This window comes from Colletotrichum godetiae, assembly GCF_030913485.1.
Source record: "Colletotrichum godetiae strain CBS 193.32 chromosome Unknown BDP55scaffold_1, whole genome shotgun sequence".
Lineage (NCBI taxonomy): Eukaryota > Fungi > Ascomycota > Sordariomycetes > Glomerellales > Glomerellaceae > Colletotrichum > Colletotrichum godetiae.
The window spans coordinates 2,586,314-2,607,970 of record NW_026851249.1 but is presented as its reverse complement, the minus strand read 5'-3'; the positions used below and the strand labels follow the sequence as shown (position 1 = coordinate 2,607,970).

The 21,657-nt window shown below is 51.9% G+C and overlaps 5 protein-coding genes across 5 annotated transcripts; 3 read left to right on the top strand and 2 right to left on the bottom strand.

The window, feature by feature from the left end:
• Positions 1-181: 181 nt before the first annotated feature.
• On the bottom strand, positions 182-1,908 carry BDP55DRAFT_722744 (uncharacterized protein; the record flags this gene model as incomplete). The annotated part of the gene is made up of 5 exons (XM_060578641.1): positions 182-476; positions 526-882; positions 936-1,267; positions 1,326-1,624; positions 1,674-1,908. 5 exons carry the CDS (start codon positions 1,906-1,908, stop codon positions 182-184), a joined length of 1,518 nt encoding a protein of 505 aa, XP_060437323.1.
• Positions 1,909-6,500: 4,592 nt separating this feature from the next.
• Positions 6,501-8,315, top strand: BDP55DRAFT_538616 (F-box domain-containing protein; the record flags this gene model as incomplete). Its single annotated transcript, XM_060567967.1, has 1 exon — positions 6,501-8,315. The coding sequence occupies one exon, from the start codon at positions 6,501-6,503 to the stop codon at positions 8,313-8,315; it is 1,815 nt and encodes a 604-aa protein (XP_060437322.1).
• A 4,516-nt stretch (positions 8,316-12,831) lies between these two features.
• Positions 12,832-13,418, bottom strand: BDP55DRAFT_24010 (uncharacterized protein). Its single transcript, XM_060566208.1, has one exon. It carries the CDS (start codon positions 13,258-13,260, stop codon positions 12,955-12,957), a length of 306 nt encoding a protein of 101 aa, XP_060437321.1. The 5' UTR covers positions 13,261-13,418; the 3' UTR covers positions 12,832-12,954.
• A 976-nt stretch (positions 13,419-14,394) lies between these two features.
• Positions 14,395-14,959, top strand: BDP55DRAFT_625772 (uncharacterized protein; the record flags this gene model as incomplete). The annotated part of the gene is made up of 2 exons (XM_060571529.1): positions 14,395-14,506; positions 14,550-14,959. The coding sequence occupies 2 exons, from the start codon at positions 14,395-14,397 to the stop codon at positions 14,957-14,959; spliced, it is 522 nt and encodes a 173-aa protein (XP_060437320.1).
• A 4,008-nt stretch (positions 14,960-18,967) lies between these two features.
• Positions 18,968-20,245, top strand: BDP55DRAFT_689322 (SWIRM domain-containing protein; the record flags this gene model as incomplete). Its single annotated transcript, XM_060576725.1, has 1 exon — positions 18,968-20,245. One exon carries the CDS (start codon positions 18,968-18,970, stop codon positions 20,243-20,245), a length of 1,278 nt encoding a protein of 425 aa, XP_060437319.1.
• Between the last annotated feature and the right edge of the window lie 1,412 nt (positions 20,246-21,657).

Below are 21,657 nucleotides of genomic sequence, written 5' to 3'. Positions count from 1 at the left end.
ATCTGGACTCATTCCGGTGGAAATGCGGCGGCCCGCTATCGGCCGTTCCTTCTCGGCCAGCTCAGTTGAACTGGGATAGGTCTTCTTCAAGCAAACCCATCATGTACTGGCTACCCGAGAACCAATTGCCTAGTTGAGCAGTTTGGAGAGTAGGATGCGACATGTCGCTGGTGTCCATACCCTAAGCAGGATACTCCGTGGGCGGGAATCCTAGCGCACTCAGATAGACATCAAATTCGTCGTTGATGGGGCCACGCTCATTTGATTGCTGCGACTTGCTCTCCACGTACAAAGTCGCCACGTTACAGAGCATTGAACAGAGCTGGTGAAGCTTCTCCACCGGCTCCGACATGGCGCACGCGGGTCGAAGGGAAGCAACGAACTCATTCAGCTTCTTGAAGTCGTCAGCACTGGAAGTGTCGATGACGTGACAGAAAAGGACGAAGAAGGGCGTGAAAGGAGTGAGAAGAATTGCCCTTAGAACGAGTCAGCATGGATCGTGGTCAGAGTACTGCTTCAACTGACCAGTGAATATAGACTGCTTTAAGGTGCCGCCCTTCCTCGGCAATTCTTTGCATGCATTCAAGGTGCAGCTGCATAGCAAATCGTGCCGTGTCTATACATTCCTGAGAAAATCGTGTTGGTGAACCTTCGGGCGCTGGTAATGCCCTGTAAATAAGCGTTAAAGTAGACTGAAACGTCAGTTCGTCGCCTCGCAGATGTATGTCCAAAATTGATGACGCGTTGAGGGCTTTGAGGCCGAAAAGAGCCTGTTCCCGTACATGCGACGCAGCGGCCATGATCGTCTTTTGTTCGTCTTCCAGGCGACGCACGGTTTCGATGCGCTCTTCCTGCGACTGGCCCAGAGCAAGAGGACTGTATCTACCGCGGACGTTAGCTTGATGGTTTGCATCACTGGAATGGCGGAGTCGAACAATTGTTCATAAACGCGATGCTGGATCTCAGCCTGCTTGATCCATGTTGTTATAACGAGACCCCATGGATCCGCAACCATGGTGTTGTCGACTCGCCGCGGCAAGGTAACGTCCCAGTCCTGTATGACCGATGCCCTCCCTGTTCTCAAAGACAACGTCTTATCGAGCATGTACACATGCCAAAACAAAAGCGTCTTGATGTCCCTGGGCCCGGCGCTCTCACTCCTGACTTGCGATACGCGGTGGTAGCCAAGCGTCTGACACAAGCTTGCAGCAGTCGATGTGAAAAGCCACGCGAGGGATGCTTTCGAAACATCCACAGCATAAACGGCCTGCAGTCACTGTCAGCTGTATAATCCACAAACAGGCACACAAAGATTTCTCACGAACCGCCAGGAGCAAGGCTTCTATGCTCTCGATTTTTGCAGGGAGCATTAAAGGCAAGGAAGCTAGTGCCATTTCGAGGTTATTTTGACACATGTGTTGATACCTCTCGAACTCTTCCCGCGCAGTCGCATCGGAAGCCAGATACGCTTGTTCCATGAACAAGTAGAAGAGCGCACCATTCACTATGATGAAGGTGGTATCAGCGAAGTTGTCCGTGCAGAAGTACACTCTCCGGCAGAGCTCAGCCAGATCGTCAACATCGAGAAAAGAGCATGCAAGTGAGAAGATGCTGGGAGGAGAAACTACAGTCATGTCAGCTTCTTGAAGTCTGCGGATCAAAAATGAAAGAACCTTTCATATGCTTAAGCAAGGCAACGACAGCGTTCATGGGCGGCATGGGCAATTCGGGCAAGCCACCCGGAGGAAGCGGCTGTTGCGTACGGAACCGAAACTCTCGGTTGGAAGAAGCCTTGCTCTGCATAGCGACGATCTGCCGGAGAGAAGAGAGCGCCGCTTGCATGTTCGGCGCCACGACCTGGAGCGAAGTCCTCTGCACGGCGTCTTCGATAAAGTCGCTGGCGAACATGGTGTGGGCAGTCAACGAGAGGTCGCCCTCGAAAGCTGAATCCGAGTCTGCGCCGTCGTGGGATAGGATAGAAGCGTCCCCGATAGTCGAGGCCGAGGGGGTCGTATGTCTGGCCCTATTGGCATCCCATGAATGACCACCTACGCCAGGAGGATTGTTGCTTAGGCTCCGCAGGAGTTCCTCGATATTCGAAAGTCGTTCCTCGATTAGATCAATCTTTTTCTCACTAGCAACAAGAATGTCAACATTGGAGTTCTGCTGCCCAGGATTTCATGAGTTGAGTAGTATCAGAAACAGTTCTGGTGAACGCAAGACGATGAACTCAGCCGGCAGTGGTTTTATGAAATGAGGTGTGTTACTCAGAAAAGGGACAAACAAAGGCAAGGTGAACGGCGTACTATTGAAGGGAGATGAGCACGCGATGTCTCTGCTCTTTTGGCTTTTGACCAACGCCGTTTGAGCTGCAGGAGCGTTGAGTTATACGGCAGTTGGAACATGGCGAACTCTTATCACAACGGATCTGTAGCGCAAAGCCAAAGCGTGCGTCCTCTGTCAGCAAACCCGAAATCTCAATTTAATGCGTTGGCTATACCTCCTTGGCGCGAGGTAGGAGGGGGAAGGAGGGGCAACGGCGGGCAGGAAGAATGCCCAGCTCGGCGCACTCGATCGAGGACTGGTGAAGAAAGCGTCACGAGTGGGATTTGGGGGCACCAACTTTACGGGTGCGACATTGATCACACTAGACGATAAAAGAATTAGAGTCAGTACTTGTTTTTAGCGGACGAGTTTTTACTGGTGAGAAGGGGGTCTGATGGATCTTGTGAAGCAAAACAATCTGAATATGGATGTATGTGACATACAGCTCGACGGAGGCCCTGGTCATCGGGGCCCGCGGACCGGGAATCAGAATCCATGTTCATAAAGAACAATGCAGACCCGACACTGTAGCGTGCCTAAGCCGTGCTTTGCGGCGGTATGTGCCAGTGTGTGCCAAGGTCTGCTCTGAACTATTGGTTCGGAAGGCGACAGGCCAAGGCAGGGCCCGTAGGTAAGGCGCTGCAGGGCAGTGATTGAATGGTCTCGGAAGTCGAGAACTCGGGCGGGCAGAGGAGACGACGGAGTGCTTGTTGCGTCGGAGATGGAGTTGGCTTTGTGATACTTCCCCCAGGCCGAGAGCGAGCGAGTTGCAGTACGGGTGGTTTGGCAAGCAAGAGATAATTAGTTGAGAGGAATGTGGAGTGAATGGAACCGACAGTACGGTAAGGGTGTAGGTCTGGGTCGTGGACACTCGGAAAACGCGGATCCTCCTTGAGGGTCCGTGACGAAGGGCTTACAAAGAGCGAGCGAGTGAGTGAAGGATGAAGAGAAGAGCGTAAGGGATAGTGGGAGGGTGTGTTTGTGTGTGGGAGGAGACGGAGAGTAAACTATGAATCGAAATGCGGCAACGGCAGCGGCAATGCAAGTATTGGAACCGATCAATGAGCTTACTTCGTCGATCCTTGGCTTATTCAACGTAGCTATGGCAGTGTAGCTCGATTACGATGAATCTGGAACGGTTGAGCTTTGGTAGAAGATAGACTTGACGGCTTAGGCTGGCGGCCCGGGGTTGAGATTTGGATGAATGTGAGGTTGAGGTTTGAAGTCTCCTAGTGTAAAGTGAGCATCAATGCTCTGTACGGCAAGATAGTTGAGAAAGGGCAAGGCTCACTAGCGACCCCTCTCCTCTACTAGGTGTTTACAAGTTGGGCAAGGTACGAGATACATTTACATTGGTTGGTTAATCATGCTGCGCAAGCCTACCCAGGCGGACCTAGGCGACCAATGAAATACGGTACAGGACGTGGTACTGGTCTCGACGGAGCATACGTAAGGCGGTACATGAAAGTCACCGCCTTCTCATTGCCTGTTGACGGATGAAGTTATCAAGTACGTAGGACGGAGGAATACGGATATTAGTCTTCCATTTCAGTGAAGCGAGAGAACGACCTAGAGACAAGGGTTGAATGCACTAGTCTCAATGCTTGACTCGCTATCCGTTCTTGCGCGATCTTGCCTACCTTCAGCACCTGAGGTAAGGCACTTTGTGATGGCTTACTCCAATGCATTTTGCGAATGCTGAAAAACGTACGGTGTGGCACTACTTACTTTATTGGGCTATGGCCTCAGCATTGGGTTAAGATGCGTGTACATACCGACAAGGTGCCCCTTGGAAGAAAGGCAAATGTCCGTACGTACGAACACTCTACTATCCCACGGGTAATGATCGCAAGGACCTGTCGGTAGCTTTACCGAGGAATGCCCACTTCGATGATGGGCTGCGGGACTGCGGCAGCTAAGCACTATATCTCGGGCACCCGCGGATGCCATCACTCAGTCACCGACCACCCTATGGTCTCTAGCATACAATGGAGAACATATATTCTGTCAAGAGGTCTCCGCCAGGCAGGCAGAACTATACAATTCGCATGATGCAGTCCGAATTTTCTCTCACGCAATCGTCCCGTCCTCTTCCTTGTCTCCTTAGCTTTCGCCGGTGCTTCAAGCGTGGGCACGCCAGCTAGGTACCCTAGCTGACCAGAAAACTTCATCGGCCGATTTTTCTCAGATCCTGTCGATCCAAGTACCTTGTTATTAGAGAAAAGATTATATATAAGTCATGAATATAAAAGTATAATTCAAGTTAAATATTATAACTCTTACTGAGTACTTAAATTAATAATTTTGAAGTTTATTTTTAAAAAATCAATTATTATAGTAATTATTTTTTATTAAAGCTTATAATAATTATAATTCCAACTATATAGTTTTAGTAATAACAGCCGAAAACTTTAGCCATAACTCTCTAAAAGAATCTCCTTAAAAAAAAAAGTTTTAAATATATTTAATAATAAACATTTATTAGAATATTAAATATACTATTATTAATAATTTAATCTCAGTGATTAAAAAACCACTAATAATCAATAGTGTAATTATTATTATTATTATTATTATTAGTTATAGTCTGTAAAGCGTGATAATGTGGCTATTCAGTATCGCTAACATGGCCTATGCTAAGCAGAATATCCTCGCCGCTAACGAGACGGATACCGTGTCGACATGGCGCCTTGGCTTCCTCAAGATCCCATCGATCAGCTACAATCCATCTAGTTGGATCCAGTCGAAGCCGAGAATACCCCACCCTGTCCGAGCTGTTCGCTCTCCCGTCAATTTCGGCCACCTCCACTGGCAGTGCGATTCGAATCATTCAAGTGGCCGGTCGTAAAGCCAGAGAGGTTCGTTACACCACACAGCCCCAGCGCCGTCTCGGAAGTCTCTCCGCTCAACCAAGTACATTGTGCGTCGTAGCCTGCAGTCCGGCCGTGCGCGACTCCGGGCGTTGAACTTTCAGAATCTTCGCTGCTTGTGCCCGAATTGGAACGTTCGGTGGTGACTGCTGTTCCATCGGGTCTATTTGGATAGTTGTTGAAGTGATGTAATATATACCCGAGGTACGTGGGCATCGTTGTACCGTAAGGTAGTGCAAGGTAGCCACAAGCCCGGGATTACTGACCGGGGATACGGCGAGAACTTGAGAGCCCGCCCCCGGCAGACCCACCAGACGGAGATTAGAAAGCGCCGGCCAAACCGGCCAGTCATACTGCCCAAGCAAGTGCCTTGTCTTGAGTGAGCGGAAATAGGCACCTGGATTAAGAGTACTATAAGTAGGTACGTAGTAGAACCGTAGACTCTAGATACTTGCCAAAATTTGCAGCCTTATACGCACCTCTAGGTTCGTTCTTGATAATTCCCCCCCAATCTTCCCTCTTTTCTTTAAGATTTTCTAGTCCTGGCGACGGCCTACTTCACTTAACTGACGAGTGTTTAGTATTTCACAGTAGTTTAGTATTTCTGAGTTCGACCGCTGCTACGGCCATGCGCACTCCTAAGGCCTTTCACATGGACCCTAGTATAATTCCAATGACCCATCGCCAAGTTTGACCACGTAGCCAGACTCCACTGATATGGGTGTCATACTCGCTACACAACTCCAAGCAGAATCTATCTTATGTGTCTTGTGGGTTATGAGTGAATACTTCCTTCAGGCCACGGATGAAGGATGCGCAGCCCCTCAAGCAGGCGATGGGAGGCCTGTAATTTTTCCTTTGTTTTATACAAGGCTTTCATATGTCAAGAGGGAGTGAAGATAGCTTATTTCATCCAAGTCTCACCACGTATTATTTTATTACCCTTGAAATGCGAAGTAGTGTTTTACGAGATAGACACTTTGCGATCGAGCTCAAGTCATTCGGACAGGAACGCGGTAGGTTTAGGTAGCAGAGCGCGCACAGGCCCCCTCAGATGCTCTATCTTATCAGTGACCGCATCTTTCGCGTGGCGGCTGGCTACCTTACCATTAAGTATGATCTGTGACCATTAATAATGTCGCACTTCCTTCACCTCGTCCTTGTGCTCGTTGGGGACCTGACTGTCACCGAGAATATTGATTGCAATCGAAGATGCACCTACCGCCAATGCCAGCTTTGAACAGAGTACGTCTTGAACAAGGCACCTAAGGTAGGCTGCCGCGAGCGCTTTGCTCGATCCTGAAAATGCAAGGAAAGCGGCGCCATGCGCCCGACAGCAGTGACGAGCGCCCCGGGCCTGCAAAGCGCGCGCGCTTCACCGCAACCCACCCCGACGATTCGAAATCGAGGCCCCAAGGCAGGGCTGTCTTCGCCGCCGACGACTTTTTGTCCTCTCTGTCGGACGAGCTCCTAATCCGCATTCTATCATTCCTGTCGACTTCTAATCTCTTGGGCATATCACCCGTTTCGCGCCGTTTCTACCGCCTCTCTGCCGACTCCCAACTGTGGCGCACGCTTTACTACCACCGCTTCGTCCTGCCGCGCGCTCTGAAGATACCCGGGTTTCGCGATGGTTCTGCCCGAGACAGCAGTCGAATTCAGTTCTCTACACGGCGCACCGTCTGGGCCGACGGTGGCTGGGGTCGGAGAGATGCCCTGGGACATTCAGTTGACTGGAAGCGCCAGTACAAGCTGCGGCATAATTGGGCTAGTGGCAATGCCTCGGTCCAGGAAGTGAAGGTGGGGGAATCTCTATACGACTCTGTGGACACAGGGAAGACTCTGGTCAAAGTGATTGAAGGCATCGCGGTCACTGCCGACTGCGTTTCTGGCATGCGAGCCTGGGATCTCAAGACCAAGGAGCCTATTGCTCAGATTGACTTCAACGATGGAAATGACGGATCATTTCCCACTTGCATAGCGATGGATACCCGGAACCTTGAGAATAAGAGGCTTGATGTCTCAGTCGGGTTTCTGGATGGGAGCTTCGGCGTTTGGGGGCTTGATTTCGAAGAAGGTCGGTTTCAGAAAAGATACAGGCACGAAAAGTCCAGTAACGGCCAACTGGTGGAGATTGTCTATCATCACCCCTTCATCCTCACGGCAACAGAATCAGTTCTGGTATCTCTGTACGATTTTGAGCGAACCTCCTCTGGCCAGAAGCCAGCGACTGCCATCGGCAAACGAGATACCATCACTCTAGTAGAGAGGGAGACTGAGGCTACTTCGGGAAGCGCAGCATACCCAGAGTCAGAAAGCCCTATGACAGCGTTCCCATTGCCAAAGGTTGGCAAAACCCAGGAATCACCGCAAGGAATCACTCCACTCCCCGCTCCTGTTCTTCTGACTTCGCTCAAGTCACACACGTCTCGAGCCCCATTGGCTCTGTCTATTCGCCAGGTGGCTTCACACGTGATCGCATCGATTGCATATACATTTTCTACACATGAAGGATGGTCCATTGGTATACAGGACCTCCAGATACGGCGACAGGGCGCAGGCCAACCATCGTCAGAGATCGCCTCAACACGACTTGCTTTCACTAAGCCCGTGAAGGCTGCGTCCTCAATTTCTTCGACTTCCTCAACTGCGAGCCCACAGCTTCAGTCTCAAACACAAATACCCGAAGGTCCGACGACGCTATGCTACAGCCACCCGTATCTTTTGGCCACGATGCCAGATAACACTATGATTCTACACATTTGTACATCAAATGCCACGAAGCTTAATCTTTCTTCAGGCATTCGTCTCTGGGGCCATACATCAGGCATCAGCGATGCGGAAATCACGGCACGAGGCAAAGCCGTGAGCGTCAGCTCTCGAGGCGAGGAAATTCGAGTCTGGGAACTCGAGGGACGCGTCAGTGGCAAAAGTATCGAAATTAGGCCAAAATCAACCTTGGGCTCTGCTCCCACAGATATCGCTTTGCCCTCGCCTGAAGCGACAACAGAACGCTGGGACGACCGACGTAACTGGGTGGGCTTCGATGACGAAATGGTCATCGTGCTGAAGGAGGCCAAGGATGGAAAAGAGAGTCTCCTCGTTTATGATTTCTCATGAACGACATTGATGAGGGGCCATAGCCAGAAGTGCCTGAGGTTAGACGAGAGGTTTTAACCCTTGGCTAGCCTAGGCAGCTGAGGCGTGGACATGGCATTCTCCAAACCCCGCCTCTGGGCAATGGTCAAAAGTACGCAACAAGGCCACGTCATTTCACGAGGAAGACTTCTACGGACTCGCTTGGTCAGTCGATGGGATCTTTCCATTGAACAAAGATCTTGTCCAGGTAGCTATCTTGTCCCCACGGGAACGCAAGGGTAGCCTCATGCGGTCAACGAGCTTTTGTGACCAGCGGTAGGCAACAACTGCTCTGTCGGGCAGATAGGCACCAGCGGGGTGCAGAAGACAAGCTGGCGCCTTTGAGACAAGAACGAGGTCACGACGTGTCTCGTCCATTTCTTGCGCTTGCTTGCAGTACCATTCGTGAGCAGCTACGGGCCAACACAAAAATATCTAAGCCACGCAGCGGCAATGTCGAAATGGCGTCTGGCTTTGATCCCAGGTCAGACGGCAGCTTGGATAACGACAATGAGTACCGCACTTCCTCGGTGTCATGTACTGTCCCGAGAATGTTGCCAGCGATGAGACTCTATACATGCCTAACATTGGCCTACGGATATTTGGAAGAACCCCCTGAAGCTGAGCAGTTACGACTGAAGTTGATCAACGGAGCACCCATTACTGAGGTTTTCTTGTGGTGGGCTCCATCAACCAGGAGCACTTGGTCAGTGCAAATGATTGGGCCTTCGGTTTGGTTCCGCGGTTGTGAAATCGAGGGCCCGGCTGCTAGGTATCCGTAGGCATTTACGTTACGAACGGCAAGGTCGATCCGACACGAGGTCTTATCTAAGCCTCGTCGACGAGATCTTGAAGTGCAAGGTAGAGAAACCATGGAAGAGGTAAACCGCGAGGCCCAACTAGTCAGGAGATGTCGACCGAAACCTCTTTTCTAGGATGCTTTGTTGCCGAGTACCACCATTAGACATGGTCAAGGGTCGATCACGTTGCTAAGTTGGAGGGCTCAGTTCTCTCCGCTCTAGACCTTATATACTTGATCAGAATACAAGATAGACCGCAGAACTGCGAGCATGAGGATATATATCGCTCCAACGAGCATGTACCATGAACGAGAGCTCGACAAGCTTGAGCGGCATTCGGAACAGGCCTTTTGACGTTCTTCATGCTTAATCCATGGTCACGGTACATCGGGCTCTTACTAGCACGTGTGGAGATCCTTTCATTGGTGAATATTTTTGACTAACTCATTGCTAGTCACGAAGCACAGAAGTCACAAACGAGGCGACATCATTGTTCGAGTTGCGGCCAAAGACTAAGTTTACCAAGTATAATTTGGCCGGCTAGACGTAGCTAGCGGTCGCTGTGAGGTGACTTTTTGAAGAACTGAGTCTCATTTGCAGGATTGTTCAAGTTTCATCAACAGGACCTTTGAATGCCCAGGACGTTGATCTCTTCAGGTAACCCATGAAGCCTATAACCGGGCAGAGATGCCAACAAGGGAACAGGATGACGAGGCCTCGTCAGCAATGTCGACGCCGGCCTAAAAGAAAAAAAGAAAAAAAAGAAAAAAAAAAAGAAAGAAACAAACAAACAAAAGAATATAAATTACAAGCATATAGCTGCCCTGATCAACTTTTCGAGTCGTTGCCTCAGTTAATATGGATTCAAGGTGTGTGTATACCATAGTAGTGATCTCCCCCGCGAACATGCGTGGGGGCTTTGAGCCCATGTGATGTGATGTGATCTACAGTGATTGATAAGATCAGATCCATTTCTCTCGTACAGCCGAGACATCCTGTCTCAAGTTCGGACTTGGCTGCTCTTTCACCTGACAAGTTTTGAGAAACATATGATGTTCTTGAATGATAAGTACGGTGTATATTTGGAGGTGAATTGAGTGTCTAATGGATTGTATTCAGTTTGGTCAACTTTGTTGAATTGTGTACGGAGTAGGGCAACGTCGAAGCAAGTCTCACCACAAATGGGTTGCCAGCATTCGTTCGTGACATGCACAAATGTCGAGAATTGGCGTGTTCTTTTGCTGAGGAATCCAGGCCCCATTGGGCCCCCGCTGACCCACTGGGTCTACGTCCCTGCTTGCTGTATGAGGCAGGCCGTTTGGATGCGGATCGTGTTAGTGTGCGTAGTGTACATAGTACTCTGTAGCCACGTACCGTCACATGTGAGAATGCTGAGGGGTGTGGGAGGAGTGAGAGGGATGCGGGAGCGGTTGGGATGGGATAAGATAAGGCAGCTATCTAGAAGGAGGGGTGATAAGGAGGCTGGATATCGATACCACCGCTTCACCCTTATGCCCCTCCTTGTGGCGGCGGACAGTGAGGGATTGTCGGCGGCATTGGCCGACCGCACTTGGCTGCCCTGTGACAAGATCTAGATCCAGCACTTAATGGCAAGCTAAGGCGAGGCAAAGACGAAGAAGAAATGAAGATCAAGGAAAAAGGGACTGGAAGTGGCGCTGGACCAACAATGTTGAACCAATCAAGGCGGTATGTGATCATGGCGGTGCGTATCGCGCGTCTCGTCGATAAATCAGTGCCCGCGGCCGAGATGAACATGAGAACGAGTTCCAGGTTGGACCAACACTTCGACTCCGTTGACCGCCATCTTTGTTTGACCCCTCCTCTCTGTCCCTCCCCTCTTGTCGGGAGAATTGGGCAAGAAAGCGTCCGTCATCCCTTGCCTTGCGATGTCGCTCAACTCATTGGGAGACGCCAGGAGGGTGTTAGGAACTGGACTGCTGATGTCGCAATTTAGTGCCGCGAAAAGTCGCCAAGTTCGTGGGTAAGTGCGGTATGCGTGAGGCCAGTAGAAGTGGTCAATTCCGAGCACCCTTTTTGGCATCTGATGGGGTCCAATTGGGAAACAGGGGGGGTCAGAGTGAGCGAAGCCTGATCCATCAACGGGCACGCTACGGCGAAGTCCCAGGTATACCGATAGCTATCGCCAGCCATTGTCGAGAGATAAGAGGTCAATGGTAGGACATGGTGTGGTATGGTGGTTTCACTTGAGATCCGGGCCTCGTGATCATCTCGCTACTACAACGGTGAGGCAATCAAACCCACGAAGGGGAACGAACGATATGACGACAATGCGCCGTCGGGCTACGAGCCAGGATGCGGAGGTCGAGGTTTGGAAAAACGGAACCCGCGCCAGAGCACGCCGTTGCTGCCGTCTCATGCCTGCCCGCAAGCCCCCTCAAGCGGCGCGTCTTGTCCATCCCACGAGACCACCACCTCGTACGCGGTCCGTTGGTGGCAAGGAGGGGGCTTGGGGGGCAGTCATGTGGCCGTAGTCTTGGTCGGGAAGGGTGTGGTCGTCGAGCATGTCATTGACACCATCTCAGGTTGATGGACGACCATAGTGAGTAGTGAGTAGAGGCTATGGTGTAGTGTAGAGATTGTGGACGCCAGCTGACAACGAGGATGAACCTGACCACCACCGACCACCCGAGGGCCTGGTGATGTGCTGCTGCACGGCGGCTGCTACTGATAGCGCACGTTCCCGCTATCGATAAGTTTCCGTTGATGCTCTAACAGAGTAATGAGTCTACCTGGACTGAGTTAGACCGTTGGACACAGTGCGCCTTTCGCCACTTGGGGTCCTTGGTGCCCTTGGGGGCATCTTTGATCTGGGGGCCCATCTGGGGGCGATGATCTGGGCTCTCTCAAGATTTCAAAGCGGCCCGGCTAGTCAAACTCCATATGTCTCGTTGCCTTTGCTACCCGCGAGAACCGCGCCTCGGATTCAAAGCAGGCAGCCAGCATCAATTGCGCCTCTGATTGCTGCCGAGAGGGCACTGGTCATTGGCGAGAAGTGGTTCTGGGTTCCCGCCGTCTCCTCCGCAACTTATCGACCAAGCCATCGCTGCAAGCGCAAAGAGAAACTTTGGGTATCATCCAATGTCCTTGTGACGAATTGGATATCTCAAGGCTTCCTAGACCAAGACGAGAGGCATTCATCTCAGGAAGTCGCCTCAACAGCGACTCAGTTGCACATTGCCTACCGCTTGATCCTGAAAGTTCGGTAACCCAAGATCTTCCATCTTCAGACTCGCTCGCCAGTCTCCTTTGGTCTTACCTTGGGGCCGCAGGTGCGAGACATTGCGATTGTACTTTGTTCCAGGGACGTCGCAGTGCTCTGGGCGGTAGCGACGGAGATGTTACTGACAAATGTGTATTAACCCCGGGGCCCCGTTGTCGTCACTTGTTGCTGCCACAGTCATTGTTGAACTCCCATTAAATCCTCCATTCCATGGTGACGCCGCTCGTCCTCCCGGGAAGTTCGGGGCATCGGAGGATTTAGGTCTTGCCCCGTTGCGGTATTCGGGCTTCCAGAAGTCTGCGCATGCAGTCATTCCAAGGGGACGATAGCTCCGATACCTCTCCTACAAGGGTGGTGGGTGTCTGCGACAGATGCGTCGTGAGATCGAGGTGTGCTCTGCCACTTTGGAATTCGTCATTGGCCCATCTCTATTTCTTTAAAAAGCAGATGAATTGACCCGTGCTGTTTCTTCCACGGAGTACTGTGAAGAGCAGATATGGCAGGTGTGGCTGTGCCGAAGAGTAGTTATTCGTGGGCTCATGGCTGGTAGAGATGGGGATTATGAAGAGGGGTGTAATAAGGATGGGATGGCGTTGGAAGCGCTGAGCTGGACACATTGCTGGGTGAGATGTTTGGCTTGGGGGCTGGCTGGGTGCGTTGCCATGCAAGGTCCTTCTTCGGGATGAGCTGGACGCATCTCAGGCATTGAAGGACAGGGATTTGGCAATGGGCAGACCGGGGCCTTGTTGACTGACGAGGGGCATCCAGAGATGCGGGCTCGCGTCGTTGTTGCTTTGCTCGGGTCATTGATTCCTCGCGAATCCATCGAATGGAAGGACGTGGAAGACGATAGACGTTGAAGCATCACCGAGCGCCTACCTTACCTCATCGTACTTTACCTTATAGTGAGATATAATAGGCCCTGGAAGGGACGGTGCCTGGCAGTTCAGGTAGTTACTTTCCATGGATTGTAAGTGTACAAAAGGTTAAAATGGCACTTTCCAATGGTAACAATCTGGAGGGATCACGAACAAAGAACAGGAAGTACCCGATCCCAAGCGGTACTTGCCTTTTCCAGTCTTGTCAAAAATTGCTGGTATTCGTAGGCCACAGCCCGCACTGCGCAGGGCAGGTGCAGCTGGCCCCACCATTGCCGTGACGTCTTATCGATAAACGACGATCACGCTAGGCCGGATTGAGCTACAGGGGTCAAGTGTTTCGGCTTGAGGCGCGGCAAGACCAACGAGAAGCACACAAGCACTCCAGAGTCCAAGGGAAGTCTCCGTGATCCATCAAATTCAGAGTCGCTTTTTCCCTGTGACTCACACAACCCAACTGGTGACTCCTGCATTTCGTAACTCTGCGCACATGGAAGAGCCACTCTGGCCGCTGGCCGCGCCATCCCGCCCAAAGTCCACCTCATCGCCACCGTCGATACCCCCCGCCTCTACTTTGTACAGTGCATTTCACTGCTGTGCATCTCTGCCTGTTACTGAGGATTACCGTCCCATTGAGTTGGACAGGAAACGTTGTTTTGTTGCTATTGGTGCTAGTGTTCATTTGGCCCTGCTTCTCAAAACAAGGCATGCCAACTTCAGACATTGAAAGGTAAGTATACCAGAGCTGCCGTAACTTAATCAAACCACCTCAGGCCAACTCACGCCAACCGCACGTGGGAGGCCGCCCATTGCCTCAAGGTTGTCAATTGACCTTCCTGTCAGGTCTCCCATTAGCTGTGAGGCTTACGCGCCCTCACCGCACTTTGCGCACTTTGTTGTCTGCCTCTCCTCCTCATTCACCCATTCCGTCACTCCGTTTCCGAGCTGCGTTTGTGTGTTTTAGCATGTTGACTTGGACCCGTCCTTTAGTTCCAGTTCTCAGAGTCTGCGGAGCTAAACCAATGTGCAAGATTGACATTCTCCAGGCACGAAAATGGAGCCTCTGATGCGCAATTGAGCGGTCAATGGGCCCACCCATTGGTCAATTGCAACTGCCCAACATGGACGCCCTGTTCGCCTCTCCTTCTTGTGCCATCCCGTTGCCGATTGCCACGCTTCCTGCAGCGACTGGCATCAGCGGCATCAGCCAAAAGGGAAAACTTGAGTGTCAAGGTGTGTCTTGACCGAATCGACGGGATCCTCGTTCATCATCCAGGGGACAAGGGACCAGCGGCCAACCCAGCCCGCCGTGTCTATCCTGTCTGCGCCGTTGCCCGCCTTTGCCTTTTGCGGCTCCATGGTCCTGATCCATCCATTGACTGCTTCGTCGTCCCTGATTCTGCCCGACTTGTTGACATGGTTGAATTGAATTCGCCGACAAACGGCCCCCTTGCCTTGCCTGCGGCTAACAACACGGCTGCTGCATCACATACCGTAAAATTGCCCTTCTTTTCTGCACAATGCCTTGCGTGCCATGCCTGCCAGTTCCCTGTCATATACAGTCTGTCCAGGCGTGCCAGGCCAATCTGGAGTCACAACGTGTGGCACATCGAATGCGACAATGCTTTCCAAGCAAAACTTCACCAGAAGCAACTAGTCTCCCAATTCTCTCCACCTCTGCCATGATGCTTGGTGTACGGATAACATTCTTCTTGCTCCACGGTTCTGAGGCCAATGTGCACAATAAACCAATCCAATGCGCCGTGGTAAAGTAAAGCAAGGTACCTTGCGTCGAGATTCGTACCAGGCATCCCCTGCACTGTACTTACTGTGTTACCTACTGCATCGCTTTGTGCGTTTGTCTGGGTCTTTCTGATTTCTGCCCCTCATCAGATTCGCTAGGCCTTGGCAAGGTTGCATGGCCAGGCCCCAAAAAGCCATGCCAAATGCCCATAATTGTCGCAATCACACTCACGCCTCTTGCTGCTGATGGAGCTGGTTGTTAGTCTTGGATCCAAGCAACTCACGCACAGCGTCAGTTCGGACGAGTGTCGGAAGAAAGACCCATACCTCAACTCAATTCATCCCCCCCCCCCCCCCCCCGCTGGTCAATCTATGAGCAGTAGTCGAGGTGAGCTCGGCTCACACATGATTACCACTGTAATAATAGAAGTGATGAGACGGGCACTGTCGAGACTGACCACCACCGCCGAAAGCTTAACGACGCTCCTGCTTGGCTGGTGGAACTTTGGTACGTTTCCCGTGCCATCCCGTCTTCTTCTCAACGAGGATAAGGCAGCCCGCCCCTCCTTTAACTATCGTCAATGGCAGCGCCATATCGACTGTCAGCCTGCGTCTGTGCTTGTCTACCTGTTATTAGTACCTTTCCGCGTCCAAGTAATACTGCCTTCGATCTAGGCTCCTGATACTTTGTCTGTCTGCCTAGTGGCAGTCGGTGGAGAGCGAGGTATGGGACGTTTTCTGAATTCACTGTAGTACACAGCAGCAGGCTGTTCATATGAAATGGAGTAACCGCCTTGTTCGGGCTGTTCCTCATCGTATGGCCCCAGTCTTAGGTATCGATCAGGTACGGCAGCGAGAGCGGAGTTGATTGGGCCGGGCCAGATGGGGAATCAACTCTAGTCTCTGAGTGAGCCTGTGTGTGTGAGGACTTTGGGGGGCGTGGCCCAGAGCCCGTTGGAAGCTAGAAGCTGAGGCTGATTGGGCGTCTGGCGGCGAGCAAGTGACTCGGATTCGAGACCCAGAATGAGAGACAGGCTGTCACCCGCCCACCTCGTTTGACACACACCTCTGCTACGTGCCGTCAGATGCACCGTTCGTAGGTTCGTTGTTGAGCCCGTCGTGCCTGTCCACCAAGAGACTTGACCGTTCGTTCGTTTCCTGGGCAGAGAGAGAGAGAGAGAGAGAGAGAGAGAGAGAGAGAGAGAGAGAGAGAGAGAGGGCACGCACGGCACGGAGGTAAAAGAGGGTTGGTTTCCAGGTTCTCAAACGCCATGACGGGGCCATTGACATGATGCCAGAAGCGGTGTTGTTTGTGGTGGCATCAGGTGAGGAGAGAGAAGGAACGGATGCGGTTCCGTCGCTCATCGCCCCGAGGCACACCATCATCACCAAGTACCTCTGTACCTAATCTACCCTATGGTGAGGCACAGAACAGAGAGGGAGCAAAGACCACCTAGGTACTTGACCCCTGCGAGACTCAATTGAGAGGCATTGTCAAAGTCAATGGTTCTACCGCCCGTTCGTCCCGCCGGCATTGACGTTGTCAAACCGAGCAGGTCTATTTCAATCCATCTAGGTACTCTCTTGCGACTGCAGCGAATTGTGTCTTGTTGGTTGGAATATGACGAAGAATGGCAGCAAAGCGCTTCGTCGTCAGGTTGGTTTCCCAAGGTCGTTCGTTCTTCCCAAACGTTTGCATGGAGGGGCAGCGGGGGAGGGGCAGAGGCTGGCTGCCTACCCACTACGTTAACTAGTTTAGGTACCTTCCTTTCCATGGCTGAAGATTAGGTCGAATGCCTTGAGCGACCTGACTTTAAGCCGTCTTTGTGATTGAGGAACATAAGCAGCCATTGGATCGAGGCAAGGTACCCAGCAGTCCAAGTGCGTAGATGGAAACCAGGCGCTTAGAGACATAAAGGCAGAGGATGAGGTGCGCAGAAGAGAGTGGGGAGGTATCGATTGCGGAAGCATGTACCTCTGAGGATGGGGTACATGGGGGTGCTGGGATGTTCAAGTGTTTAATGCCCAAGGCCACTGTGACACAAACCCCCTTCCTTCTCTTTCCAGATTTCTTTGTGCTTTCTAAGCCCAAGTATCCGTAGACTCTGCAGGTAAAGTGTGGAATGGTATCGAGGCAATAAATGACACACCCTCCGCCTGTATAGTTCCCTTAGTCTTGATAGCGCATGAAGAAGCAGGAGCAAAGCAAGGTCCTGTGCGACAAGAGGCTAGGTACAGCGACAATGACAACAACAACCAAAACAACACCTCCAACAACATCAACAACTCATGCTCACTTCTGGGGGTTTCCTCGACTTCTGCCTTGAACAAATCATATCAGAGTGCAATGCCCGGAAAATGAGTGGTGAGGTGTGGCTCGGTCTGACTGGGTAAGCCCGCAAGGCAACGTATCGCTCACTGGACGCAAATAGAGGGCGTGTTGAGCTGGACTGGGGGGTGTGGGGTTACACAGATGATTCAGACAAGGAGCGGGTGCAGGAAAAGACAGTTAGGTGGGCCAGTCGCAAGGGGTGTGCGACTATCATCTTGATGAGTGACTCTTCTTCTTTCCCAGCCAGAACAACCTGAAGACCCCAAACACCCACCTAAAGCAGGAAGAGGGAAGGGAAAGAGACTTGTCCTTCCTCCCACCGGACTTTGCTCTCGCTTTCTCTCTATCCCGTCTCTTGTCACTCCAGGGCCGGTCTACCTAAGGTATCTTACTGTCTACGGAGTACGGTCAGGTAAGCAGTGGGTGGCAGACATGGCAGGGTCATCGGGAACCTCTGTTTCTCTGTTTCGGCCTCCTCTACTCCAACGATCCCGTTCTGTGCTGTTCAGTGGTGACCCGTTCTCTTACCTGAATGTTCCAGGTCCGGCAAGGTAGATTCGCTCCAGGCATCGTTCGTGCCTTGAAAGTTCCCCCGACCGTCTCCCGTCTTCTATCTTCCCGAAGGTCCTGCCTGGTACCGCTCGGTACTTACATCCACTGTGGACTGTGACACCCTGCACGCCCTCCCCCCGTCTCCATCTTCTTCACCCTACCTCACTCCCCTCACCCTACTCCTTCTCCTTCTCCTCCTCCTCCTCCTCCTCCTCCTCATCCTGTCCTCATCCTCCTGCCCAACCTGACCTGGCACTCACTCACTCACTCACTCACTCGTACTCATCTGCCTGCACTTCTCCTCCTTCAGTCATCCATCATCCACTTTGCGCCAGGCTTCGCTTTAGACCAGTCCTTATTATTCGTCTTGCTGCCCACCGAGCCACACTTTGCGCTCCCTTCTTCCTCTTCTTTTCCACCAGTCCTCCCCGTTTACCGTGCCAAACATCGACATATCCAGCTCTCGAAACTGTGCCGTTCTTCTGCCCAGCATTCATCGCCACTACTCGAAACCTCTCAGCTGGTAAATACCGCCACCAACCCGCCCCTCCACACAGATATCAATTCGCTTCGGTCGCCTCGCCCCGCCCCGAACAACAGTATTTATCCATTCGGTGCCCTCTCGCTCCTCGTTTGACATTGACGCACACTTCTGTCCACTGTTGAATCAATTCAAGTTAATGGAGGTTTGTGCTTGTCATCGAGCGCAAAAGTAACTGGTCGATTGCATTGCTCCCACTGTCCACCATTTTCAGCACGGCTGCGTCAGCACCCGACCGCAGTAAAGCGACACTCAAACAAGCTTCCCGCAGCGAACGTCATCATCAGTTGGGTCACAAATTCCCACTGACGGCCCTCGCTCCTCCTAACACAATCAAACCAACTTCTGGTCAATTTAATCTCTTTCAAAGGCAGTCAGACGCTGAGAGCGAAAAAGTTGCTTTTTCAAATCCTTCTTCAGCCCTGAACACGCAATTGTTCTTCCGCTGTCCACCGGCTTCCCTTACACCCGAAAGACCCCAACTCCGATATCTCCATACTTCGCCTCGCCACCAATAACATATAATATGGCTGACAAACCCAACCATACCGCCGCTCCGCAACCTACAAGAACCTTTGACTCAGCTCACGCTCCCCAAATCCCATTCAACTTCTCTAGGATGCAACCGTCTTCGTCAGCCTCAATCTCACAAGCGATGGAGCCCAATTACAACATGACGCCGCATCAAGCCACTACGATGGCTCGCGAGCCGAAGAGGAATTTCGACATCAGCAATCTAATGTCTCCTCCAGAGCCGATTCCCTACGACAGCTTCAGCCAAGGTCAACAAATCAAGACGCAGATTGTATCGGGTGCTTCTCAAGCCAACGAATCGACCAAGCCCCACATGCCCATGTCGCCTCCAGTCTCGCCTTACATCACAGAGTCCAGCAACGTAATCATTCCTGGAACACCTGCAAAGGATCCGATCTTGTACCCTCGTGAGGAGGCGGCTTCGAGTCCGACACAGCCACCTCTATTTCCCAGCACCGAATCCATCGAACACAGGCGCATTGTCGACGAACACATTGTTACGCGGCCTCCTGGCCTTTTCCGCGAGGGCTCGCCTCCTCTCAGAGAAGATTACGAATTAGCCCTGCAACTCAAGTCGCAGGTCATGAGACTCTTTGCGACTAAGAGGAAGTCTTGGTACGAGAAGGAGAGAGACCAGGTCAGAGCCGACCGGAAGCTGAACCACGCCCGGTGGAACAGCGTCGTGCGATATCAGAACATCGCCCCAGCCAAGTCCGCACCCATAAAGGCCTCCAAATCAGCAGTCAGCAAGCCTAGGATTCCCTCATCCTCAAACCCAAAGCCTGAACGTGTTGGCAAGCCCCAGGCTCCCCGGCCCATCCGCAACAGCCCTCCGACTCGCCATGCTCGCCGTGTTAGTTCGACTCCAGACCCTACTCGTCGTGTCGTGGCACCAAACAGAGAGGACCGCGACTTTACTGCTCTTCCTGACTACTGCCCTCCGGCCACCTCACTGCCAGACAAGCCCAACTGCTTGAAGGTAGACTGGAAGGGTGCTCCCATCGACCTCAGCGACGACCCTAACGTCCACTTACTTCACCCTGACGAGGTTAGCCTTGCCGCCAACCTTCGGCTAGACTGTGCCACTTATCTTACAAGCAAGCGACGCATTTTCGTCCGTCGGGTCGAGTGTGCAAAGGTTAGCAAGGAGTTCCGCAAGACGGACGCTCAGCAGGCCTGTAAGATTGATGTCAACAAAGCCTCTAAGCTTTGGACAGCCTTCGACAAGGTCGGCTGGCTAGACCTCAAGTGGACGGCCAAATTTCTCTGAACAGTCCAAGCATCTTGTTCTTCAGAACCATGAATCATCTGGCATGATCCGTGGTGTTTGACTCTGGTATACCTATATTTACCTGCGTCATATTTCGAAACTATTTCCACGACGCTACTCTTACGATGACTTGAATAGACTTACGACATACGACACATGAGAACAACTCAAGTTATCTCCTCGTTCTTTTTTTCCTTTTTTGGGGCACTTCTATGCATACAGCGATTTAGGTTTTGGATTGGTCTCTACACCCGGATTTCCTAGTTCCAGTATCGTGGGATACGGTATACTTGCCTCCTGCGTGTTTCTTTTGTTCAGCGAGAGCGGAATCAGGTTTCACTCGGTTTTGATATTTTGGGTCTGTTTCATCACGCATGCGGCATCACATCACGGACACACAGCCTTTTCACCACATCAGAGCATTAGGGACATTACCATGATACCCGGAGTGCGACAGAAATCTGATTACCCCAGTCTTGTCACCCCACTCCATCACAATCTCCTTTCTCTGGTTTTGCATTTGGCTCATTTGGTCATCATACCCCCTTTCCATCAGTTTTGGTCAAAGGACAATCGGTTTCGGGTCAGGACAGGTTACGTTTGCGGCCAATGTATCAGCACATGGCTGAGTCGCTAGGATAGTCTGAAGATTGACTATGGCTGCTTTGTTGTTGGGTGGTTTTCAGTGGTGGTACGGCAGCTATTCCTCCACTAGGAGGACAGGACGGTCTTAAGTTCAATGTGTGTCAACCGTCAATAACCACCCGCCAGGGTTGTCGGGCAATTTCTAGCGAACTGAGTATGGCAAGCTTATACAAGATATTATGTGACTAAAAAAACAACAGCAGTGACAGTTCCGTAATGGTCGTGGCCTGTGAAGCTGTGATGGCGCTGGCAAGAGGTTGTTGAAGATGCTAGCTCAGCCCTATGAGATGGACCTGTACCAAGGTTGTGTTCTTCCCCGTTTGCCCTTCCCTCTTTGGAGGGGCGTGTTAAGACTACGGCTCTTCAGCGGAGCCCGGGTTCTGTTGATCGACGCGGGGGTGGGGGGGAATTGGACGTTCGGATCGAGCCAACGCAGGTGTCAGTTGCTGCACCGTCATGCTAGGGCGGCACGGCGGTTGGGCGGAAGGGAGCCTTGGCTGGCCCCCAGGATTGCCGAGAGCTCGGGGGTGTGACTGTGACAGTCAACGGGTTCGTATCTCTCTGCCTCAATTGCCTGAGGCACATTCCATCCCCGCAGCATCACTCATCTTGCTCCTTTGGCGGCACCGGGGGCCTTTCACTTATCCTCACATTCCTTCTTCCCCTTGATGGAATGTCTGATGAGCAGGGCGACTTGTCCTACCAAAGCGTTGAAGCTTTCTCGTCGCCATGATCTTGTTGTCGATATTGCTGTATGACAGCTGACT

What these genes read in the sequence shown, in the direction of transcription:
- BDP55DRAFT_24010 (XM_060566208.1), bottom strand. Translation starts at nt 13,260, where the DNA reads ATGCTTCAACGTCTATCGTCTTCCACGTCCTTCCATTCGATGGATTCG.